At 37.7% G+C, this 22,849-nt stretch overlaps 1 protein-coding gene across 15 annotated transcripts in view; it reads right to left on the bottom strand.

Moving 5' to 3' along the window:
- LOC138747739 (V-type proton ATPase 116 kDa subunit a 1) overlaps window positions 1-22,849 on the bottom strand; it is a 176,535-nt gene that overhangs the window by 130,031 nt on the left and 23,655 nt on the right. For all 15 annotated transcript variants that reach the window (XM_069907264.1, XM_069907266.1, XM_069907259.1 and 12 more), the window contains 12 exons: window positions 22,037-22,119; window positions 18,428-18,521; window positions 17,529-17,741; window positions 15,482-15,632; window positions 15,224-15,363; window positions 11,764-11,924; window positions 9,921-10,011; window positions 8,560-8,678; window positions 7,305-7,521; window positions 5,954-6,061; window positions 4,806-4,913; window positions 2,186-2,303 (listed from right to left, as the gene is read on the bottom strand). In XM_069907264.1, coding sequence (XP_069763365.1) covers window positions 2,186-2,303; window positions 4,806-4,913; window positions 5,954-6,061; window positions 7,305-7,521; window positions 8,560-8,678; window positions 9,921-10,011; window positions 11,764-11,924; window positions 15,224-15,363; window positions 15,482-15,632; window positions 17,529-17,741; window positions 18,428-18,521; window positions 22,037-22,119 — 1,603 coding nt within the window. The remainder of the gene's footprint in view (window positions 1-2,185; window positions 2,304-4,805; window positions 4,914-5,953; window positions 6,062-7,304; window positions 7,522-8,559; window positions 8,679-9,920; window positions 10,012-11,763; window positions 11,925-15,223; window positions 15,364-15,481; window positions 15,633-17,528; window positions 17,742-18,427; window positions 18,522-22,036; window positions 22,120-22,849) is intronic.

The raw sequence follows: 22,849 nt of genomic DNA, 5'->3' as shown, positions 1-22,849 counted from the left end.
AGCACTCAAATTGACGGTGGGAACAATATATGCATATGATAGCCTTGTACATTCTATGCAGTCTTAGAACTCAATCAAAGCTTTTGAGCGTGGCAATTTAAATTATTATGCAAGTTCGTTGGTACCGATGAAGGCACTACAATCTGAATTTCCCGCACTTACGGTGATGTCATCAGCCCTTCCCGTTTCGACCTGGCAACACAGGTTGACCATTTTAGATAGGTCCTGCAGCATTATGTTCCATTGCTGAGAGTACCCCACCCCTCCTTGGAGGATCGAAGACGGTTAAGTCTGGACCACCCAATCAGCCTTGAATTTTTTTTTTTAAAGAGCTCGAAAGGTAGATAAAAGCCTGTTTTCCAGCTCTGTGAAAAGGGGACTCTTGAATGACCCCACCTGCCATCTGTTCACATAAAAGCAATGAAAATGAATGCAAGAATTGATCTAGTAAAATTTATTTTCCTCTTCGGGGGTATTGACATTTATCTGCCTGTAATCCAAAATTCTTTCTTGCAAATCGCTGCCAGAGATGATCCATTAGCAATGTGGGCTTAAGTTAATGTCAATGCTACAATCATAACATTTATGAACCAGGTTCACTATGCAGCAGCGTTTAGTTAATGGGAATATCAAATTCAAAGTCTCTGACCAACCTGACATCATTTCCTGAAGTAGAAATATGGGGAATTAGTCTCTTTGAAGAAGGAACTTCACTCTGTTTCAGGCAATTTGAACTTTGAAGTTTCAAGTTTCCACTTGAACAAAAACACCAAGTTCATCTCAAATATAAATACCTGAATTTTTTAAGAATGTGGCATTTCTCACCTTGCTGCAGCGGTTTTTTTGGAAGAAAACAATATTCAAACTAGTTACTGCAAAACTACTGAAATAGTGTAAAATGAGATAAATGAGGTAACTAAAAACATGCCAAATGCAATCATGAAGAAAGGTCAATAGGAGCCTTGGTGAGAAGATTTGGAATGTCACCAAAGACTTGCAAATTTCTACAGGTGGACCACGGAGAGCGTTCTGACTGGTTGCAACACAGCCTGATATGGAGGTGTCAATGCACAGGACAGGAAAAAAGTGGCTATGGTGAACTCGGCCAGCGACATCATGGGCATCAGACTTCACCCTCATCGCCCAGGCCCTGCCCTCTTCTCACTGCTACCATCAGGATGGAGGTACAAGAGCCTGAAAAAGAACACTCAATAATACAAAAGCAGCTTCTTGCCCTCTGCCATCAGATTTCTGAATGGACAATGAACCCCAGACACTATCTCACTTTCTCTTTTTGGTACTAATTTATAATTATAGCAATATTTGCACCAATAATCCTGCTACAAACAAATTTCATATGTTCAAGACAACAAAGAGTCCATGGCCAGATCAGCCAGGATCTTGTTGAATGGTGGAGCAGGCTCGACCAGCCAGATGGCCTTCTCCGATTTCTTACGTAAACAAGACTATAATTAAATACAATGATGCAGTAACAGTGATACATTTCCAAGGCAGGATGGCCGTATGGCTTGGAGGACAAGTTCCATGTCATTGTGGAAGTAAGGGTCTGCCTATTGTAGACTAATACTGACCGATCAATTTTAATTAATGTTCACATGTGCCTTGCACTTTTAATTCCACATGATGGCATTGTCAAACTTTTACTACCCTTGAAGCAAAGTACACAATCTAGTTTAACATTCCATTTCTGCATGAAGGAATGTGCTCTCAAGAGACACTAGACTTGAAGCAAATAGTAAAATTCTAATGGCACTTTCAACATGTGAGGAAATCTTTCATTTGGAATTCTTCTCAGCATTTAAGTTTAAAGTTAGACACACAGCATGGTAACAGGCCCTTTTGGTTCACAATCCGGTGCAGCCCAATTACACCAAATTGACCTACAACCCTTATATGCTTTGAATGGTGGGAGGAAACCGGAACACCCGGAGTAAACCCACATGGACACAGAGAACATGCAAACTCCTAACAGACATCATGGGAATAGAGTCCCGGTCCCGATCACTGGGTCTGTAACAGGATTATGGTTACCGTGCTGCCCTTTCGTACACTGAAAAAGGACTAGCTAAAACATCAGAGTCTTCTTTGGAAACTTACCTCACCTACAAGTTTATTAGTCAGATAGAAACCACTCTTAAAAAGTACAATTACATGCTATACTTACGTGCATGAGCCAGACTGAGTGCCCACAATCGCAAGTAGGAGGCAGTATTAGAAATGCATCCCAAGCAGTACTCAATTGTATGGATGGCCTGATGTACTGCAACATCGCCAAAGTTAAACTATAAACAGATTAAGCACATGAAATAAAATGTAAATGGAGGATATAAAAATACATATGCTTCATCAAAACATTACTTGAGGTATGCAAAACATAAAATATCTAAAGTAGAATTTTGAACTTTAAATCAACAAGGAAAAAGAAATGGACTCCGAGATGAATGCAAAATGCTAAATAATACGTAGAATTTAGCTTCTTTTTATATTTAGCAAAATGTTTCATCCCTGACATTCAATTAAAAATATATACAAACCAGGATCTCATTCCCTGGAAATGAAAATAACATTCAATTTAGTGGGGATATGTAACAGTAGGGATATGTAACAGTAGGAGGCATAGTCTGAAAATTAAAGTTAGACCAAATACATTTTTAACAGAATGCTAATAAAATTAAATAGTTCCCTCAATTTAAAATTATTTAACGGAATCTCAGCACCACAAACAAAATCAAGATTTGTGAAATTCCCCTCGAAAGCACCACCTGAAGTGGAGTTGGTTCACAACTGTTACAAGTGAACATCACACAGAGTCATGAAAAAAAAAGGATTTATGGCATGCAAAAAGGGATGGAATACAGTTTGGAAACCTTTCTACCAAGGTTGGTAGTATTTTAACAACCCCTTTTGCAAATGCACAGGTCAATTGTTAAATCTGAAATCCAAGATCAACATATTTTAATTACCCAAAAGCACAAGAAAATATTTTTTAAATGAATTTACAGGACGAGGACATTACTGAGATACTGTGCATCTCAAATTACTGGGAAAGGATGATGGCAGGTCATCTTCTGGAACCACCACAGTGCTTCATGGTGAACAGGTTGAAATCTATGTCATTGTGTCGCAGGTCCCCCAGGATCTAATTAAATGGTGGAACTGAATCCAGTTTCCAGCCAATTCCTCTTCTCACTACCTGTTCGCTACTTTTGCCCCTGAGCAACAATTTTCAGCAGGAGTCTTTGTTGCTTACAATTGGAACAGAAACGACATGTTCCTGTTGAGAAATGAAAGGCAATAGCCAACTCACTTCTGGTTTTTTTTTTAAGTAAAACATTGAGATTATAAACCTATTCTCAGCTCTGCTCATGACAGTCTCACACTTATTTAAAAAAAAAGCTAAGAATCTTTCAACCATGGCCTGTGGTTATTTCAGAAATAGATCAATAGAGGAAGTAGTTTTTTTTTCACCCCCAATCAAAACTTGCAAAAGTGTTCAGGGTCACACACAACATATATTCCAAAATTAACACAAATAAGATGTCAAAATTTAAGCTATGGAAATTGATAATGAAATAAATATGCAATGAACACAGCATTTACCAATTGTTCCTCGGTTGGCTTGCAAAAAAGTTATATGTTTAGTTCAATGCAATGAGAATAACAACATCTAGCTACTAAACAATGAGTTATCAAAATGCATACAATATTGACGAATTGTTCATCCTCTTTTGATGGGGAGACAGTAAGTTTTGCTCAAGTAGCATTTAAATATTTATTCAGGTTGCGTAGTTCTGAGATTTTTAGAACGTTGACAGTAAAATTAACAAGCTTTGCCTGATTTTTAAAAAATCCTACACTTAAAAAAAGACAGGATACATAAAATCCTCCAGGAAAAGGTACAAGACCTTTCAACAGAAGTAGGGTTGGTTCAAAACCGCAAAAACTGAGTCTGAAAAACTGAAAGGATTTATGACATTCCAAACAGGATTCAGTTTTCAAAGACTATCTTTAACCAATTTCAAGGATTGTTACAAAGAACTGAAGATAACAGCCCAAAAGAAATCAAAAACTGTTTGGAACCCATAATATTGTTTATCTGTAATTTCAATATTTTGGGTTTTGATTTTCAGTAGTTAAAATTCCTACAACATCCCGACCCAAGCAAAGGCATTTTAGCCTTAAAGTTTACTCAGTACTTCCCACCTTTTGGAAGAGAATACTCAGCAAGGAACTGCCTGCTCCCTATGGAGATTCTCATAAGTAGAGAGAAACTATTGGAGATAAAATAGGGCTATTTCCCAGGGCGGGAGTAACAAACACCAGAGGATATCATACAAAGTAAAGGAAGGAAAGTTTAGGGGAGAGAGTTGTGGGTGCCTGAAATGCCTTGCCAGGGATGGTGGTGGAAGCTGAAACATTAGGGGTGGGGGGGGGGGGGGCTGGGGTCATTTAAGAGACTCTTAGGCAGGCACATGGATGAAAGAAAAATAGAGGGTTACAAGGTAGGAAGGGTTCAGCTTTTTTTTTGGTTGGCAAAACATCGAGGGTCAAAGGGCCTGTACTGTGCTGTAATGTTCTATTCAAGAATTTGAAAATAAAGTCAAATGGCAATTGATCACATTGACGCTTCTTCTGCGCTTCCATAGCTAACATGGGAAATTCATGAGGATTCGTTTTTTCAAATTACTAAAGTACTGGCTACAAAAACAACTTCATGAACAAAAATAGCAGCTGCTGTTTGATGAATAAAGCAGACTCCTGCTAATGAAAAAATCATTCCTTACTTCCTCGCCATCTTCTGAATGGCTGTCAAGTTGGTCATGTTGGATGATCTCAGCATCCTCCTCCGTAGGACCATTTCCAACTCTTATTCCACCGAAGTTGTGTGTTCCCTGCATAGTAACAAAGTCACATGGTGTTAAAAGCAGCAACTTTAAAATTTAAAGAGGAATAAAGAAGAACTGAACAGTTAAATCTTGATAATTTATTCAGTAGCAAATACAGCACGCTTCCTTATCAAAACGAGCAGTTTTAAAGAAAAATGTCACTGTCCATCTGTGGTGCTTACGCACGTACACAAAAGCCCATGAAATTTTAAAAGTTTGAGTTTTCTCGAAAAGTCTAGATTCTCAGGTGGTCCAGATTTCTGGACTTCAGCTGTATTTTAATTCTCTCCACTGATGCTGTCTTACCTTGGTATTTGCACCATTTTCCAATTTCACTCACTTTTAATAACAATTTACTCATGCTTTTTTCAAACTGAACACATTTAATTTCCATTCCCTTGTTCACTTTATAATCTACAATTGAAAGACTCACAAATAACAAAACAAATGCTGTGCTTCCACAATCAATAGATACTGTTCGAACAGAGATTCTTTTTTTTAACCAATTAGCTTGGAAGCATTTGATGAGGTGATGCCATCTTCAGTTGCCATAACAGTACATGAGCATCCTTTACCTTAACATGCAAATAGCAAGCTGTAGAATGCAAATAACAGCAAAACTTTAATAGAACTCTAATCATAACCTCAAATGGAATTTGCTTTTACATTCAAAATTATGGATTTCAATGCAAAAAAAGTGAAACATTAGCAATCTACTGTCAAGACCACACTGTTTAATGCAGCACAGTTCCTCTGTGGATAATGGGTGGACACTCCAATAATTTATTTTCTTTCCTGGGCTTACCTGTTAATATTTAAGATAAAATACTAATTTTCTTCAATATTAAATACAAATTACTTTGGGTTCAATTCAGTTGTGTCTAATTACAGTAATTTAAGGTGAGAATTGCAGGTTATGGTGAAAAAGAGATGATCATTTTTTTTAAAGTGCCGAACAGTCCCGAGGACGAAATTAAATACAAAATGAAGCCACAATTACAAAAATCCCAAGAATAACTCCATTAAACTCAAACACAAAACCTTACCAAGTTCTTTTTTCTCAAATACTGATGACGCAACACCAACGGTTTCACCACAAGCATACATGGAACACACAGCAGAGCTACGATTACCAAGAAGGACTGCAAACCTTGCTGTAAACAAAACAAAGTCTGATCAATTACTCTCATCAGTTAAAACTTACAATTTTCCAATTAGCATACACTGGGTGGAGAAGAGAAAGATTAGTGAAGTGCCAAATTTTGTTTCAACATTTTGTGCAGATACATCAATCTGCTTCTGCAAGTGACAAGAAAGTGGCTTTGCAATCAAGACTGGAAGCTATTGGCCACAGTCTGTCCAGGACTCTAACAGAATGTCGAGCACCTCAGGCCTGTGTGCTCAGCCGCACCAACAACCCACAATTGCATCACTAAATCTACCTCCAACACGGTCATCAAGTTTGCAGATGACACAACAGCAAGAAAAATGAGTCACTACAGAAAAGAGAAGGAATATCTCATGATATGGTGCGAGAGCAACAAGTGGAGTCTCAATGCGGACAAGATGAAGGAGATGTTCATGGACTTCAGAAGGTCCAGAACTACCACCCTCCTCTACATATCAACAACTCTGTAGCAGAGAACACTAAGTTCCTTGGAGTTCATTTAAAAAGTGACCTATTATGGATACCAACATCCCCTCACTCGACAGGAAGGCGCAACAGTGACTGCAATTCCTGAGAAGACTGAGCAGGCAACACTTCTGTCCACCGTTTTGTCAACCTTTTTACAGGAGCTCTATCGAGACTGACCTGGTTGGCTGCATCACAGTGTGGTATAGTTGCAGCAGAAAATTCATCCACAGGACCATAAGAATGGCAGAGAGGATCACTGGAGTCTCCCTTCACCATGTATTCTTCCCCCCCCCCCCCCCACCCCCACCTTGCCATCGATGTGATCTACCAGAACTGTTGTCTAAAAGGGCGTCCAAAATCATTGAGGATCTATTCCTCCTGCATCTTTCAGCTGTTCCTGTTGGGAAAGAGATATAGGAGTATCAAAACCAGCACCACCAGGCTGATGAACAGCTTCTTCCCATGGGCAGTGAGGATCCAAACGACCAAAGGAACTGCTCACACTAACCATCCAAAACTCTCATATTCACAAAAGAGTATCTTTTTTAATATATATATATATATATATGAATACTTGTCCTACATGGTGTATTGTTTGTCTTTGTGCGTGTCCACGTGTTTTGCACCGAGGACCGGAGAACCCTGTTTTGTCAGGTTGTACTTGTGCAATCTGATGACAATAGACTTGATTTGATTCAAGTCAAACTGCTATGAAGAGGCACACAGGAACACTGCACAATCACATTTATGTAGTGCCATACCTGACCCTTGTATAGATATTTCATAGTTTTATCATTATAGCTGAACAGGAACATATTGATGAAGTGGATCAGAAGACTGGGCGCATCTTTTGATATTCTGGCATCATACGCAGTCCACTTGTAGAAGATGAGAATAACGAGATAGCCAAACAAAGACAGCATAAATACTATTTCAGGAATAAAACCAAAATAGATGTTCAGCGGCTTTTTAAAATATCTAAGAATAAAGCAGAGAAAATAGATGCCTTGAAAAATTAGAAATATGCAACAATTTAGTATTTATAGATTATATAACAAGTAATTGCAAATATTGAATCAAATAGCTTATAAATTGTTCTCTGTATCAGAGCATTGGTGTACTAATCCAAATGCAATTCACTGGGAAATAAAGGCATAATTAATATGCAAGTAATAATTGATGCATACCATCCTGAGAGAGAAGAGGTGGAACAAACAAGTTTCACATCATTACTTTGGTTGGCCCAATTTAAACTACAGCAAACCAAAAACCAGATCAGTACAATTTGTGAGATAACCCAAATGATGGTTAAAATTTAAGCGTGTGATTTTAATTTATTAAAATTATAAAGAACTGCAATCTCCCATACCAGTAAAAACTCTCTCTCCCTGCCTCACAGAAATAACAATGTTGTAAACCCCTCCAAAATTGTCATTATGCTTCATTTAGCCTTTATACCAGTGGTTTTCAAACTGTCCCCTAAACTTACATTCTACTTTAAGCAATCCCTGTGCCATAAGTGCTCTGTGATTGGTAAGGGATTGCTTAAGGTGGTATGTGAGCAGGAAGGGAAGGTTGAGAACTACGGCTCTGGACCCAATTGTTACTGAAATATTTTGCTTGAGAAAAATTGCCATGGGCCCATTTCCTTTGGAGATATGAAACCATTCACATAAGGAGTCAATTAGGTACAATTAAAACAGTGGTCTTCAAATCTTTTTCTTTCCACTCACATACCACCTTAAGCAATCCCTTACTAATCATAGAGCATAGGGATTGCTTAAGGTGGAATATGAATTTAAGGAGGCAGTTCGAAAGCCACTGCTTTATATTAATTTAAGCCAGATTTTAGTTTCAGGACATTTGATCCTAAACTTTGTAAATATCATTGTCGAAGTCACCATCTGTAAAAGTCACTATTAAACATTTAAAATAATTGAGGCATTTCAAATTTCTGTTATAACAATATACGCCAACAGACATTTTATTTTCCATTCCTTTCATACTCAAACTCACATGTGGTTCAGGAGGTTCAGAGATTCTCCGAAGACCATATGGATGACTCCCAAAATCACAGACATCTTCATTTTGAAGGAGTTTAGAAACGTAAGTTTGTTTGTGGCAATATTCCATATCTAAGTGAAAAATAAAATCGGTCATTGTCTGAAAGTTTGGAAAGCAGCCAAGTATTTGGGTTACTATTTCCTTTCCCTTGCACTCCAAATTCAATTTAGTTGGAATTAGTAATCAGGATTGTGCAGAAAGAAAGTTTTGTGAGTAAACTATCAACTTTCCTGATAGCTCTTCAAGCCAAGTCTATTTGATACAAACTCCTTGTTATTCTTGAGTACAAGATTGTCCACATTTTTTTCCTCAAAGTTTTAGCATGGTACTGAAAATACCTTAATTCTGAGTGAAAATTATTCTGCAGCTTGCAATGCAATTCCATCCTATTAACTACATTCCCAAGAAAATCACTGAAAGTTAAAATCAGGTAGTTTCAAGTGAAAGGTAAATTTGAAAGACTTGCGGGATGTGGGAAGGCCAATTCCTCAAGAATTGTCGCAGCCCTACTGTGGTAGTACAGATTCTATCACCAATGTGTATATGTACATATGTACAGATGGTAGTGTGGGATGACTGTGATTGGCTGAGAATGTAGCCACACCTACTGGCAGGTCTGCTCCTAGCCAGACCAGGTCATTCTGGACTGGTCGACATACTTGTGATATGCTCCAGTCTTTTAGTTAATAAAAGCCTTGATGTGGATCAACAAGTCTTTGGTTCTTTCGACGCACACTACACCTACCAACAGTGAAGATACAGCAGAATTTATTATCCAGATCAGAATGGAGTAGAATTTGAAAGAGAACCTTAAGTCGGCGTGCCCCCCAGCCCCTGCTCCCTAGCAATTTTCAATAAGAGACTCTAGTTTTGGGAATGCTGTTGAAGTTAGCCTAGACAAATAACTACAGTGCATTTTATACTTGATACACAATGCAAACATTGCCAGAGATGGTAAAGATTTGTGTTGAATGGGGTGCTAATTAACAGAATTGCTTTAACTAGATGGTGTCAGGCTTTTTAAATTTTGTTGGAACTACATTGGTCAGGCAATCAAAGAGCCCTATATCTCTCACTTGATCTTGGAGATGGTAGAAAGATTTTAAAGAGTCGCCGGTCTAAGGAAACACAACATTTTACCAAATTCTTATAACACAATATTTACGGAGTCAGTCCAGTTAATTTTCTGAACAATTCAAACATTTGCAAAGCTTCCAACACCAGCCTGTACTGGACCTACATAAGAGTCAAATGACAGGCTAGATTTTATTTTCACACATGATGAAAATTTAATAGAAAATACAATTACTTACAGGATCTATTCCAAAAGGATATGGTCCATTGAAGACTTTGGGAACAGCAGGATCTAACTGAAGATTTTGATTGCCTTGAAGGGTTTCCTCTCTACAAAATATTACAGATACGATCTAAAAATGCTGTAATCAGTTTGACCAATGTTAAAGCCTGTGTGTTAAAAATTCCTAGCTTTAAAGTACTAAGCAATTAAAAACAATTTCTAGCTTTAAATTATTTTCATTTATTTGGCACCTTTCACGATCTCAGGATACACTCAAGAACATCAATGAATGAGTGCAATAAAACAACATGCTCCTCTACTTACGATGTCGACGAGAGCAATGCACATTCTAATGAAAATACCTCTATGCAGTCACTTGGTTCTGTAGTTCCACAATTTGCCACTTGGTGGTGTTGCTGCAACTGTTGTTACTGATTATCGCGCAACAGCTGATGGATGTTATGGCTGGCACTCTACAGTATTTTATGATTAAAAATTGTTTTTTTTCAGTGTGGAATAAAAGGTATTCAACATTTAGTTATAAAATAGGCTTTGTTTTAGATAAACTTTCCTAGCTGTAGACTATGTAATTGGTCTGAGAAAATTTAAAGTAGGCTAGGCTATGATGTTCGGAAGGTGCGGTATTCTTTTTCAACAAGGTTTTTCCACTTATGATAGATTTAATTGGCACATATCCCCATCGTAAGTCGAGGAGCACCTGTACGAGACTGAAAAGGGCAAGCAAAATCATTGAGAACCCATTCCAACCTACACACAGCATCTTTCAGCTGCTCCCGTCAGAAAAGAGATACAGGAGGATCAGAGCCAACACCACCAGGCTGAGGAATGGCTTCATCCCACAGGCAGTAAGAACGCGGAACGACCCAAGGAATTGCTCACACTAACCATCCGAGACTCTCATATTCATGAAAGAATATTTATTTATATAAATGAATACTTGTCCTGCATATGTATTGTTTGTCTGTATGTGCGTTATGTCTAGTTGTGTGTCTGCATGTCTTGCACCAAGGACTGGAGAACCCTGTTTTGTCACAGTGCACTTGTGCAATCAGATGACAATAAACTTGACTTGATTTGGGCTGCCAAGCAGTTGACAAGACAAATTAAAATGTTAATTTTAGACTTTATAAATATATAATTTGCCAAAATCAGATTAATTGCCCAACATGTGCCAGTTCTGACATTTTAATACATTTTCCTCATTATTCCATCCATGTATTATTTTTAAAAAGTGTATAAATGTGTACAGTACAACTCCGATTATCCAAAATGATCGGGATCAGGCCTATTTCATAAAAACAGCATTTTCTGATAACTGATCTTTTTTTTAAAAAAGCAGCCCAGCAGTAACAGTAAATCACTTGTATCAGTATTTAATAACAACAGGGGAAATAATGTTCAATTTTCTCCAAAAATAAAGCCTGAACAAAATAAGATAAATCCAACATGAAAAATGCAAAATTGTACTCAAGAGGTTTTCCCAAATTTTTTTCAATCTGGCATTGAAAAAATTTCAGATAACGGAGGATTTTGGATAACACTACTTTAGATAATTAGAGTTGCAATGCAATTGGATTTCAGGTTTCAGCCAACATATTTCTATTCATAAGATGTGCAAGAATAAACTATTAATTATTTAAACAATTAAAACATTCAATATTGATGAAACTAAATTAAAGCCAATAAAGGCCTTTATACATAATCACTCATTTGAGTGTTTCATGTTGAAGCTTTATATTTACCATGCAAGACTATTTTCCAAGTAATGTATGAATTTGCTTAAAGACATTCCTAACAAAGCAATGTAAAAACCTCAATGATCCTATTGTAATACTCACGTCCAGTTTCCAAATGGATGAAACATTGGTCTAACACTCCAGGCTGAACCAAACATATTGAGAGTCTTGGCGAAACAGTCATTATATATAAGCCCCGTATATACAGAGAATATTCCCATAAGTAAAATAATGTAGCGTCCACTGAAAATAGTGCCAAAGATCTATCAGGAATAAAGTTTAATTAAAAACTGGAACAACAGGAAGTACATGTCCACAGTAATTGTTGTTACTTACACTCCAATGCAAAACAGCTTGAACATTATTCTACTGGCAAAAGGATAAAACTTGTTTTAATAATGAAATAGTGTTCACTCTTAACATAATGCAGGCTTCTTGAATTAGCTCAAATGCATTCCATAATTGGAAATTTACTATAATTTATGCGGTCTAAGTTGGGAAATTTATTGATATGCAGTAAGGGGCATAGGGCAATATTAATGGATATTCTTTGCCTTAAGGCAGACATAAGTTAAAATATTTCATGTTTCATTTTTAACATATTATTACCTTTTTTTTTTATTTTTCACACTATGAACCATATTAACCAAATACACATAAACATTTCCCTCTTGAATATAGTGTCATTTTCTCCCCTTTTCCCCCCTCCCTCCCTCCCACCCCCCTCCCTACCCACTAAATGTTCAACATATGTTCAACATATACATTAAACCCATTAAACAATGTCATCACACAATGAAAATAAACAAGAAAATTGTGTCATCTACTTTTACACACTGGGTCAGTTCATTTCATCATCTTCTCATTCTGTCAATATAGGGGGTGGAGGTCCGCGGTTGGCCCTCTCTGTTGTGTTCCACGTACGGTTCCCAAATTTGTTCAAATACTGTGACGTTATTTCTTAAATTATATGTTATTTTTTCCAATGGAATACATTTATCCATTTCTATGTACCATTGCTGTATTCTCAGGCTCTCTTCTGATTTCCAGTTTGACATTATACATTTTTTTTCTACAGCTAAGGCTATCATAATAAATCTTTTTTGTGCTCCATTCAAATCGAGGCTAAGTTCTTTACTTCTTGTATTACTTAGAAGAAAGATCTCTGGATTTTTTGGTATGTTGCTTTTTGTGATTTTATTTAATACCTGATTTAGATCTTCCCAAAACTTTTCCACTTCCTCACATGCCCAAATTGCATGTACTGTTGTTCCCGTTTCCTTTTTACAGCGAAAACATCTATCTGATACTGTTGGGTCCCATTTATTTAACTTTTGGGGTGTGGTATATAGCCTGTGTAACCAATTATATTGTATCATGAGTAACCTCGTGTTTATTGCATTTCTCATAGTTCCGGAGCATAGCTTTTCCCATTTTTCATTTTTCATCTTTATGTTTAGATCTTGTTCCCACTTTTATTTGGGTTTACAGCTTATTTCATCGTTCTCTTTCATTTGCAGCTTGATGTACATGTTTGTTCTAAATGTTTTAATTATCATTGTGTCTGTAATCACATATTCAAAGCTGCTTCCTTCTGGTAACCTCATCCTGCTTCCCAATTTGTCCTTCAAGAAGGTTTTCAGTTGGTGGTAAGCAAACATTGTACCGTGAGTTATACTATATTTATACTTCATTTGTTCAAAAGATAATAAATTATTTCCCAAAAAACAATTTTCTATTCTTTTGATCCCTTTTCTCTCCCATTCTCTAAAGGAAAGGTTATCTATTGTGAAAGGGACTAGTTGATTTTGCAACAATAATAATTTTGGTAGTTGGTCATTTGTTTTTTTTTCCTTTCTACGTGAATCTTCTTCTAAGTGTTGAGCAGATGGTGCAGTACTGGTGAACTTCTATGTTGCACCAGCTTTTCATCCCACTTATAAAGTACATGTTCTGGTACCTTCTCCCCTATTTCATCTAGCTCTAATCTGGTCCAATCTGGTTTTTCCCTTGTTTGATAAAAATCTGAAAGACATCTTAATTGTGAACATATTATTACTTGACAATAAAATCTCTATCCATTCTAGAGTTTTTTTTCCCCCAGCTTTCATTCTTTTGCACTTTACCCACACTCTTTTCATTCATAAATAAGAATAATGCATCCAACTGGAGTCAGTCTCTGTTTCTCATTTTAAAAATTGTAAGTAGGGATATAAATTCACAGATTCAGATCTAAAGACTAAAACCCAATTAAACTGGAGATGCTTTATAGAGTATCATCTGGCACTGTCTGTAAGGAGTTTGTATGTTCCCGTGTCTGTGTATTTTTTTTCCCCGGATGCTCCAATTTCCTCCCACCCTCCAAAATATATAAGGTTGTAGGTTAATTTGGAAGTAATTGAGCGGTATAGGTTTCAATAATCGAGCTATAAATAAAATCTATTTTAAAAATGTAATTTAAATATTGGACAGATAAATATCCCAAAACATTTCACAGACAATTTTTTAAAAAATACCTGATAATCCACACAAAAACATATTATAACTGATAATCAAATGGTTGAATCATAAAAATGTTAAGGAAATGAAGCAGATATATGCAGAAGAAATTAAAAGCCAGGGAGAGAAAACAGCCGAAGGAAAGTGGAGAGATGAAACCAGAGAATTGCAGATGCTAGAAGGGGAGGACTGAAGGAAGGTGGATGCTTGAATGTTTTTAGGATGAGAGAGATGCAGCCAGATGACCTCAAGAGATTTTAAACACAAAGATGAGTCTTCTCTAAATGGAGAGAGAGCCCATTATATAAGTCATTGAGAACTGGATAACAACTGAATGGGGCTTTGTTATTTTGTATAATAATTGTGGGCATCTCAAGACAAAACTGCTCCATCAGTCATGAATTAAACACAACTCTGTATTACTCTAGATCAGGTAAATGGACCATTAATAGCAGGTCAGCAGACAGAATTTAAAACAAAAATTTTTTTTACAGAATTAAAGATTTTGAAAAATTTTTGTAATCAAATATATTTATCTTTCTTCCTTGAGAACGAATGAACAAAATATTGCCAATAATTATACAAGAAATAAAAATGCATTTTTAAAAAGATCCATTTATAGTTGGGTTATGTTTTGTTTTCAAGGACAGTGGTTAATAGCTGTAGTTGATGAAAGGCCCAGGCCCAAAATATTGGTTACCTTTTACTTCCTATGGATGCTACATAACCTGCTGAGTTTCTCCAGCGGTTTTGGGTATTGAGGTTGATACCTGTAACTCAACACAAGAGGTGATGATGAAGTCAGATACAACCATTACATTTGGAGTCCGTTAGAAAGACACTTATTTGGCCAGGCATAAAAAGGATATGGATGTAACAAAGACAAATGGGATTAATGTTGGTGGGCAAAAAGGTAGTTAAGGTCCTGGTTGGCCAAAGGGCCTGTTTCTGGACTCAATGGTTCCATGAAATGAAAAACTACAAATATTTGAGTAATTACCATTTTCCAAATCACAAAAAAGTTTAAAAGTTACAAATAGTGATTCAGTCACTGCAAGATTACCTCATTTTCACTCTTCTGTGACAGTATGCGGCTTTCTCTCCAAATCATCCACATGGCAAATAAAGTCAACAGAATACCATGGCCAAAATCCCCAAACATAACAGCAAAGAGAAAGGGAAAGGTTATGATTGTATACGGAGCTGTGGAAGAAGAGGACATCAAAAGTAGTCTTAGTAATATCATAAAAATTAAAAATGAGTTTTAGAAAATCAGGTGATTTAATATAAAACTTCTTGACAGTTCACTGGAGCTTCTTACCAGGATTGATTTCCCTGTAAGTGCCAATTCCATATGCATCCACTATGTTTTGAAAGCCATACGTAAACTTGTTGGTCTTGTTATAGGTTGGTGGAGTCTGACTGGCTTGCATCCGGTTCAGGATGGATGGGACTGTAGATCCACTATGTTCCTGCATGACAATGAAAAAAAATTAAAATGTCATAACTTTAAAGAATTAGCATACCATGTACATTACATTTTTAATGAATTAGTAACTGACAATAAAATAAGCCTTTGAACCTTCAAAGGTGAATTCTAGGCAATAGAAATGGGTTGTACATTTGTACTGCCTACAATTACTAATAACAGATATTACATAATAAACTAACTATGATCAGATAATAATAATGATTATCTAATAATTACTATTTGCATTGATCTAGACTTTGTGGACCAATGTAAATAGTAATTATTAGATACAAGCAAATTCTAAAAAGCAAAATAAGCCAATTCCATTCAGAAACAATTTGAGGCTTTGTGTTATGGAGCTCAGTGGTCCTGCCGAGGAAGGGGACAAGTCAGTTTTTGTCACCTAATTACAGACAGTCCCCGGGTTAAAAAAAAGTTTGATTTATGAACAACCCGTAGTTATGATCCTGCAGGTCAACTGGAAGTAGAGTGTTGTCAACTTCGGTTTGAGTGTGGTTGAGTCATAATTCTAATAGTAATGACCAAAAATTGTTAAATTTTTATTAGTTTTGTGTCACCAACAATCCCTGCACTGGTCCTGCTGCCCGGCATCCTCCCGACAGTCCGTCGTCACACTGATCCCACTGTCCCACTCCCTCCTGACAGCCTGCCATCAATCTCCACACTGATCCCACTGCCCTGCTCCCTCCCTTCCCCTCCCGCCGGGCTGCTCACCCCCTTGCCCACCCACTGCTTTGCTCAGGCCACACATGGTATAGCCTGACAGTGGCTTTGCAATAGTGCCTGTTGCGGTTTTTTTTCTTCTCCCCATCCCTCTTCTCCCAATGGTGCATGCTGCTCCTTCTCCCCCCCCCTCCCTTCCCATGGGCTGCTTGTCCCCTCATCTGCCTGCTGTTTTGCCCAGACTGAGCGAGGGGAGGGGGCGCAGAGCAGCAGCAGCAATCTACGCCATTGCTACGCCACTGTCAGGCTACATCATGCACGGCCTGGGCAAAGCAGCAGGCAGAGGGACAAGCAGCCCAGCAGAGGGGAAGGGGGTGGGGCAAGAAAAAGCAGCCGTGTGCACCATTGCGACGTCTCCAAATCAATCATGGCTGAATATATATTTATTATGTCTTTTCTTATTATTATGTGCTGCATTATTCTATTCAAGATGCTTTAGTGTATTGGGAAGTGTTTTATATGCATATAAAGGTAAAATGTTCTCTATATACACTATATTCTAACATAAACATTTGTCTAATTGACCGTATGTACCTGTTCCAACTTGCATACAAATTAAAATTAAAGACAGATCTAGGTAACAACTTGTTTTTAACCCAGGGACAGGAAAGATGTCAAGAAGATTGAAAGAGTGCAGAGATTTACTAGGATGTTGCCCACTCTTCAGAAACTGATTACAGGGAAAGGTTAAACAGGTTAGGACTTTATTCCCTGGAACTTAGAAGAATGAGGGGAGATTTGACAGAGGTACACAAAATTATGAGGGATGCAGATAAATTCAAGCAGGGCTCTTTTGAGCTGAGGTTAGGTGAGATACACTGACTGACTGACTTGGGTTAAGAATGAAAGGGGAAAGGTTTAGAGGGAACACGAGGCAAAATTTCTTCACACAGTGGTGGGAGCGTAGAATGAGCTGCCAGCTGAAGTGGTGAATGTGGGCTCAATTTTAACTTTTAAGAATTATTTGGACAGGTACATGGATTAGAGGGGTATGGAGGACTATGGTCAGGGTGCAGGTCAGTGGGTCTAGGGAGAATAATAATAGATGAGACGGGCCAAAGGGCCTATTTCTGTGCTGAATTGTTCTATGGTCTCACAGACCTACTGAGTAAAGTACATTTATGAACTTGAATTCGTATTAAAAGTGACTTACTGTACCCCTCCGAAGGGCAAACTGAATGGAATCCAAATCAGAAACTGGACACCAGACTTCTGCAATTAAACATTTTTGTGTGACATCAATGTTGCAGAGATTCAGGGTATGGTAGATCGCCTTCATTTTCCGTACTTTAATAAACCAGACACGAATACTCTTTGCAGCGGCCTGCAGTACCCTCTGACGGTGATCTTCTGTCTGATTTAAAACCTGGAGAGGAAAAATGACAAGACATTTCTCAATGTGCAGAAGTGATAATGTGTATTTGCCCACTTTTATGAATTCAAGTCATTGTCAGGCAGCAAGCCAAGGGAAGCAATAAAAAAGACAATGAAACAAAATGGAGGAGTTGCAATTCAATTCTCATAACACTTATCTTCAAAGACTAACTTCGATAGGTTAGAGTGCTTGTGTCATTAGCTGCATAATAATTTTAATGCTTTTTAATGCAGAATATAAAATGATTGACATTTCATGAATGTTACTTTAAAGATGGTGATATTCAAAAACAAATCTACACTTTTCTATCAATTTTTTCAATTGAGAAAATGTCCAATATCTATTAGCAATCCAGGAAAATATCTCGGAAGTTTATCAGTTACATTATTATAGTTTATTGAAGGAAATATACCCAATAAATGCTGTGCCAATCAACTAAATTGCAGAGACATAAAACAGAGCAATATTTAAAACTCCAATTCTATCAAATGTTTTCTCTTGTAAAATAAGCTGCAGCACAGAACTTAAAATGATATACTTTAGAAACCATAGGCATTCATCAATAAAAGGCAAATGGGAGAATTTTTCGCACTAATTTGTTAAAATGCCTCTAAACCATGCAAAGTAACTACCGTACATATGCTGAGACATGAACATTCCACAAGTTAATACAATACCATTTGAAGATCATCAATTCGTGTATTGACACCAGCTAACATTTCCTTTCGTTCATGAGGAGTTTCTGGGCAGGGATAGAGGGAGGCTCTGAACCTACAAGATCAAGACACTTGTCAGCTTAAGTATTGATAAGGGGTCCTCAACCAAACGCACGCTTCAAGTTCACACTCAACCATATTGACCTTCGTTAACCCTGCAGGGTTAACTGATCTAAAGCTGTGCCTTGAAACTGAGAGGTTCATCAGCTACATCTTAAACTTTATGATAGAACCTATAGCACTCCCCATTCCAACCCAATTGTCTAAAGGCCTTCAACTATTTCTAAATATTTCTGATGATCAATGACATTTAAAAATAGATGTCTGCAAATTTTTTAATTTTTAAAACGTTTAAAAGTAGTTTATGTAATAAAATCCAAATGCAGTAAAACCCCGGTATCCAAATTCAAGAAACTGTCAAAAAAAAGAAAAATTAAAATAAAAAAAGAATAAAATAATAGTTAAAAAATAGGCAAGTGTAAAATTGAAAAAAGTGTTCTCTGAAGGAACACAAACCTTTGGTGAATATGGGAGCAAATATTCAATTACTTTGGTCATAGTAGCTGTTTGAAAAAAGATGGGTGAAACAGCAATGGCATCACCCACGATGAAGAGCTGGTAGATGCCGAATGCCGTTGGGGTGACTCTCTTAGAGTGTCTCCTTATTCCTTAGTAAGAGTCAGAGGTTTTATCTATAAAATTGGGGGAAGGGGGAGCTAATTATCTCTAACACTATTGTTCATCTTTCTGGCGGCTCCATGGAGGGGGAGGAACCTGCAGATGCAGCAATGGTTAAATGTTTTCAAAGAAAGTGACTGAAAATAAGTTTTAAGGTCTATATTTTCATGCAAGTGAAGTTTTTTCAGGGCAAATATAGTATAGTATTTTTGTCTTTTAAACTGTTTAATTCTAAGGTGTATTAGTTAGGCAATGTAAGAATGTCTCAAGCAACCTAAAAATACACTTATCTTGCATTTACCAATCCCCATAGGTGCTGGATGCTATGGGTTTTAGTGGATATTCACGTACACCACTTCTATTAAATTACTATTTCTATTCAGTTTCCAATCCATTCAAATAATTGGATCTGTTTGGGATAAAGTGAGGTGTCAGATACCAAGTGTTTTCTGCAATGCCATCTGAACTCTTAACCATGAACCCACACTGCATTGTGTAGGCAGGGAAGTTAAAAACATACTGACCAGCAAGGGGCACCCGATCTTTGGCTCTCACCTGAACCACTGACAAAACTCAAGTATGTTTTAGCCCAATTAACATATCATAAGAACGTAAGAAGTAGGAGCAGGAGTCGGCCATCCGGCCCGTCGAGCCTGCTCCGCCATTCAATGAGATCATGGCTAATCTGATGATAGGTTCATCTCCACCTACCTGCCTTTTCCCCATATTCCTTAATTCCCCAACTATGTAAAAATTGAACCAAACTCGTCTTAAATATATTTACTGAGGTCACCTCCTCTGCTTCAATGGGCAGCAAATTCCAAAGATTCACCACCCTCTGGGAAAAGCAGTTCCTCCTCATCTCTTGTCCTCTCTACTACCCTAACTCTTGAGGACATGTCCCCTAATTCTGGTCTCCCCCACTGTTTGTTGATGCACCAAATGACCAGACAACACAAAGTGGCAACCTCTGACTTTACTGTTAAATTCAACAATACAATGTATAATGGGAGCCCCTGGAAATGGCATCCACCACCAGCCAAGCTCTACTTTTTTTTTTAAACTATCGCACTTTGCGGGGACTCGTGCATAAGCAATAACGTCGTGGCAAGTACAGTGGCTGCAGCGGGTGCAGAGAGAGCAATAGAAGCAGCTGTCTACACCCACCAATGGAAGCATCTTACCTACCTCCATCTTATCTATGCCTTTCATAATTTTATGTTTCCATCTCTCATCCTTCTAAATTCCAGCAAGTACAGTCCTAGACGACTCGATTTCTCCTTATAGGTTAACCCCCTCCTCTCTGGAAATCATACTGGTGAACTTTGTCTGCACCGCCTCTAAAGCCAGTGTATCCTTCCTCAAACAAGGAGACTAAAACTGCATGCAGTCTCACCACTACTTTGTACAGTGGCAGCATAACCACCCTACTCCAATCCCTTTAGCAATGAAGGCCAACATTCCATTTGCCTTCTCAATAACCAGCTTTTGCGTCATCTTACGATACACCTTCTACATCCACAACTGTACAGCTACATACCGTTCCAACTCCATTATCCCAATGATATCACACGAGTAGATCAAGTATCAAATAATGATGAGACAGATAGGAAAGAGAGTGAAAGTCCAGTAGCATGGTGTCAAGCTAACAACCTCTCTCTTAACATCAAGAAAATGACTTCAGGAGAGGGGGTGAGCCCATATTAATAGTGCTGAAGTTAAGAGTACATAGAAGACTACAGCACAGTACAGGCCCTTCAGCCCTCAAGGTTGTGCTGACCTATATATTTCTACCAAAAAAACTAAACCCTTCCTATCTTGTAACTCCCTAGATACCTTTCAACCATGTGCCTGTCTTCAGAGTCTCTTAAATGCCCCTAATGTTTCAGCCTTCACCACTCCCAGCAAGGCATTCCAGGCACGCACACTGATTCCATCCATTCTCTGCATTTTTAAAAAAAACTTTTACCCCTGATGTCTCACCTAAATTTTCCTCCCTTCTCATTGTACAGATGACCTCTAGTGTTTGCCACTTCCGCCCTGATACATGGCCCTGACTGTCCACCTTATCCATGCCTCTTAGAATCTGGTAGTCCTCTGTTAAAGTCAACTAACATCCTTCTTCACTCCAAACAGAAAAGTAGATAGCTTCAAGTTCTTAGGAATAAAGATCTCCAATGGCAAGGGACAAAGAAGTTGGCAGGGTGAAATGGAGTCCAAAAAAAATAGCATACCTCTACTTTCTTGGAAGACTAAGGAAGTTCCAACATGTCTCCTTTGTCCTCAACAACTTCTACAGCTACACTATCAAAAGTATACTTGCTGAATGCATCCCAGCATTACAGAAAATAGAGAATGCAGCTCAGAAGATAACACAAACCTCATCCTCTCCATTAACTATGTCGCCATCACTTGTTGATAGGAAAAGCAGCCAACTTACTGAAGGGCCATTTCACTTGGGACGCACTCTCTCCATTTTCTTCATCCCTTCAAGAAGGCGACTCGAGTGTGAAAACACACACCATCGAGCTTAAACATAATTTCTTCCCCGCAGCCATCAGGCTCCTGAACCAACCTCATAACAGTGCGTATTATGATGCCCTTGCTTGATGCTAATTGACCTTTTCATTGCAATTCTATACTCTAAAATGCGCTTAACTAGGTCTTTTATGAGAAATGTAAACTTGACCATCTTACAGTGAAACCAAAATAAATCAGTTTATTTGGATTTGGAAAATCATGAACAGCTACAAATCATGATTTTTAAAAAGAACTTTCTGGTCAATTATTGCCAAAATAATTTATTTCAGGCAGCATGTCTGATGGAGGATCCCATGTACATGCAACTGGAATTAAACATATGCAGAATAGAATGAAAATAATCCTTCTCACCCTTCACAAATTTTTTTCACCCTATTTTTCAGTTGGTCACCTTGAAAAAAAATGATGAAAACAGACTTGTCCACCTGACCGCCCTAAATAATGGAGAACACATGCATCAGAATTCCTTTTTTTTTGACGAAAATTACAAAATATTTAAATCACCGCACACCTTTAATTTTGAGTCACAATTTGCAAAATCTACAAGGGTGAACTTCTGGTAGCCAATAGCCATAAGGCAAGGTTGCCTGTCTTGGTCACAAAGCCCAATTACTTTCATACTGTGGGCTTTATATCATAGTGTGTCCATATATCATAATCAGAAATATTATTGCTTAAAGTAGCTAAAATAACCATGACGAACAGCAATTTTATTCTCTTTCCAATCTTTTTATCTTCCTTTCCAATGACAAAGCTTTTATACTCAAAATCTTATTACATGCCACAGATCCAGCTTTGTTAGATCTGTGCATTTGTAAATGGCACTGAAATTACCCAAGTTAATTGCAAGATTCTAATTATAAACAAGAACATAAGTTGTTGAGATGTACAACTAGTGTAGATCAGATTGGAGCTTCCACTCTCTGATAACATACACAAATTTACCGCTTACCTGGCCCTGTACGCAAAACAACCAAAGGATATCAATCAGTGAAGACCTGTCATTCTTCGCTAGTGACGGAGTTAAAGTACAGGCTGTCAACTCTGTGCCTCAAAACAGCATAAATCCAGAAATGATGATAAGCAAAATTCAACAGCTGTAATGGCGGCTATTCTCAAGCTACTTTATTAATCCTGACAACAATTGGACTGCATTGGTTCAGT

This window comes from Narcine bancroftii, chromosome 12, assembly GCF_036971445.1.
Source record: "Narcine bancroftii isolate sNarBan1 chromosome 12, sNarBan1.hap1, whole genome shotgun sequence".
Lineage (NCBI taxonomy): Eukaryota > Metazoa > Chordata > Chondrichthyes > Torpediniformes > Narcinidae > Narcine > Narcine bancroftii.
Note: the sequence above shows the minus strand (reverse complement) of the source record. Positions and strands in the feature narration are given on the sequence as shown.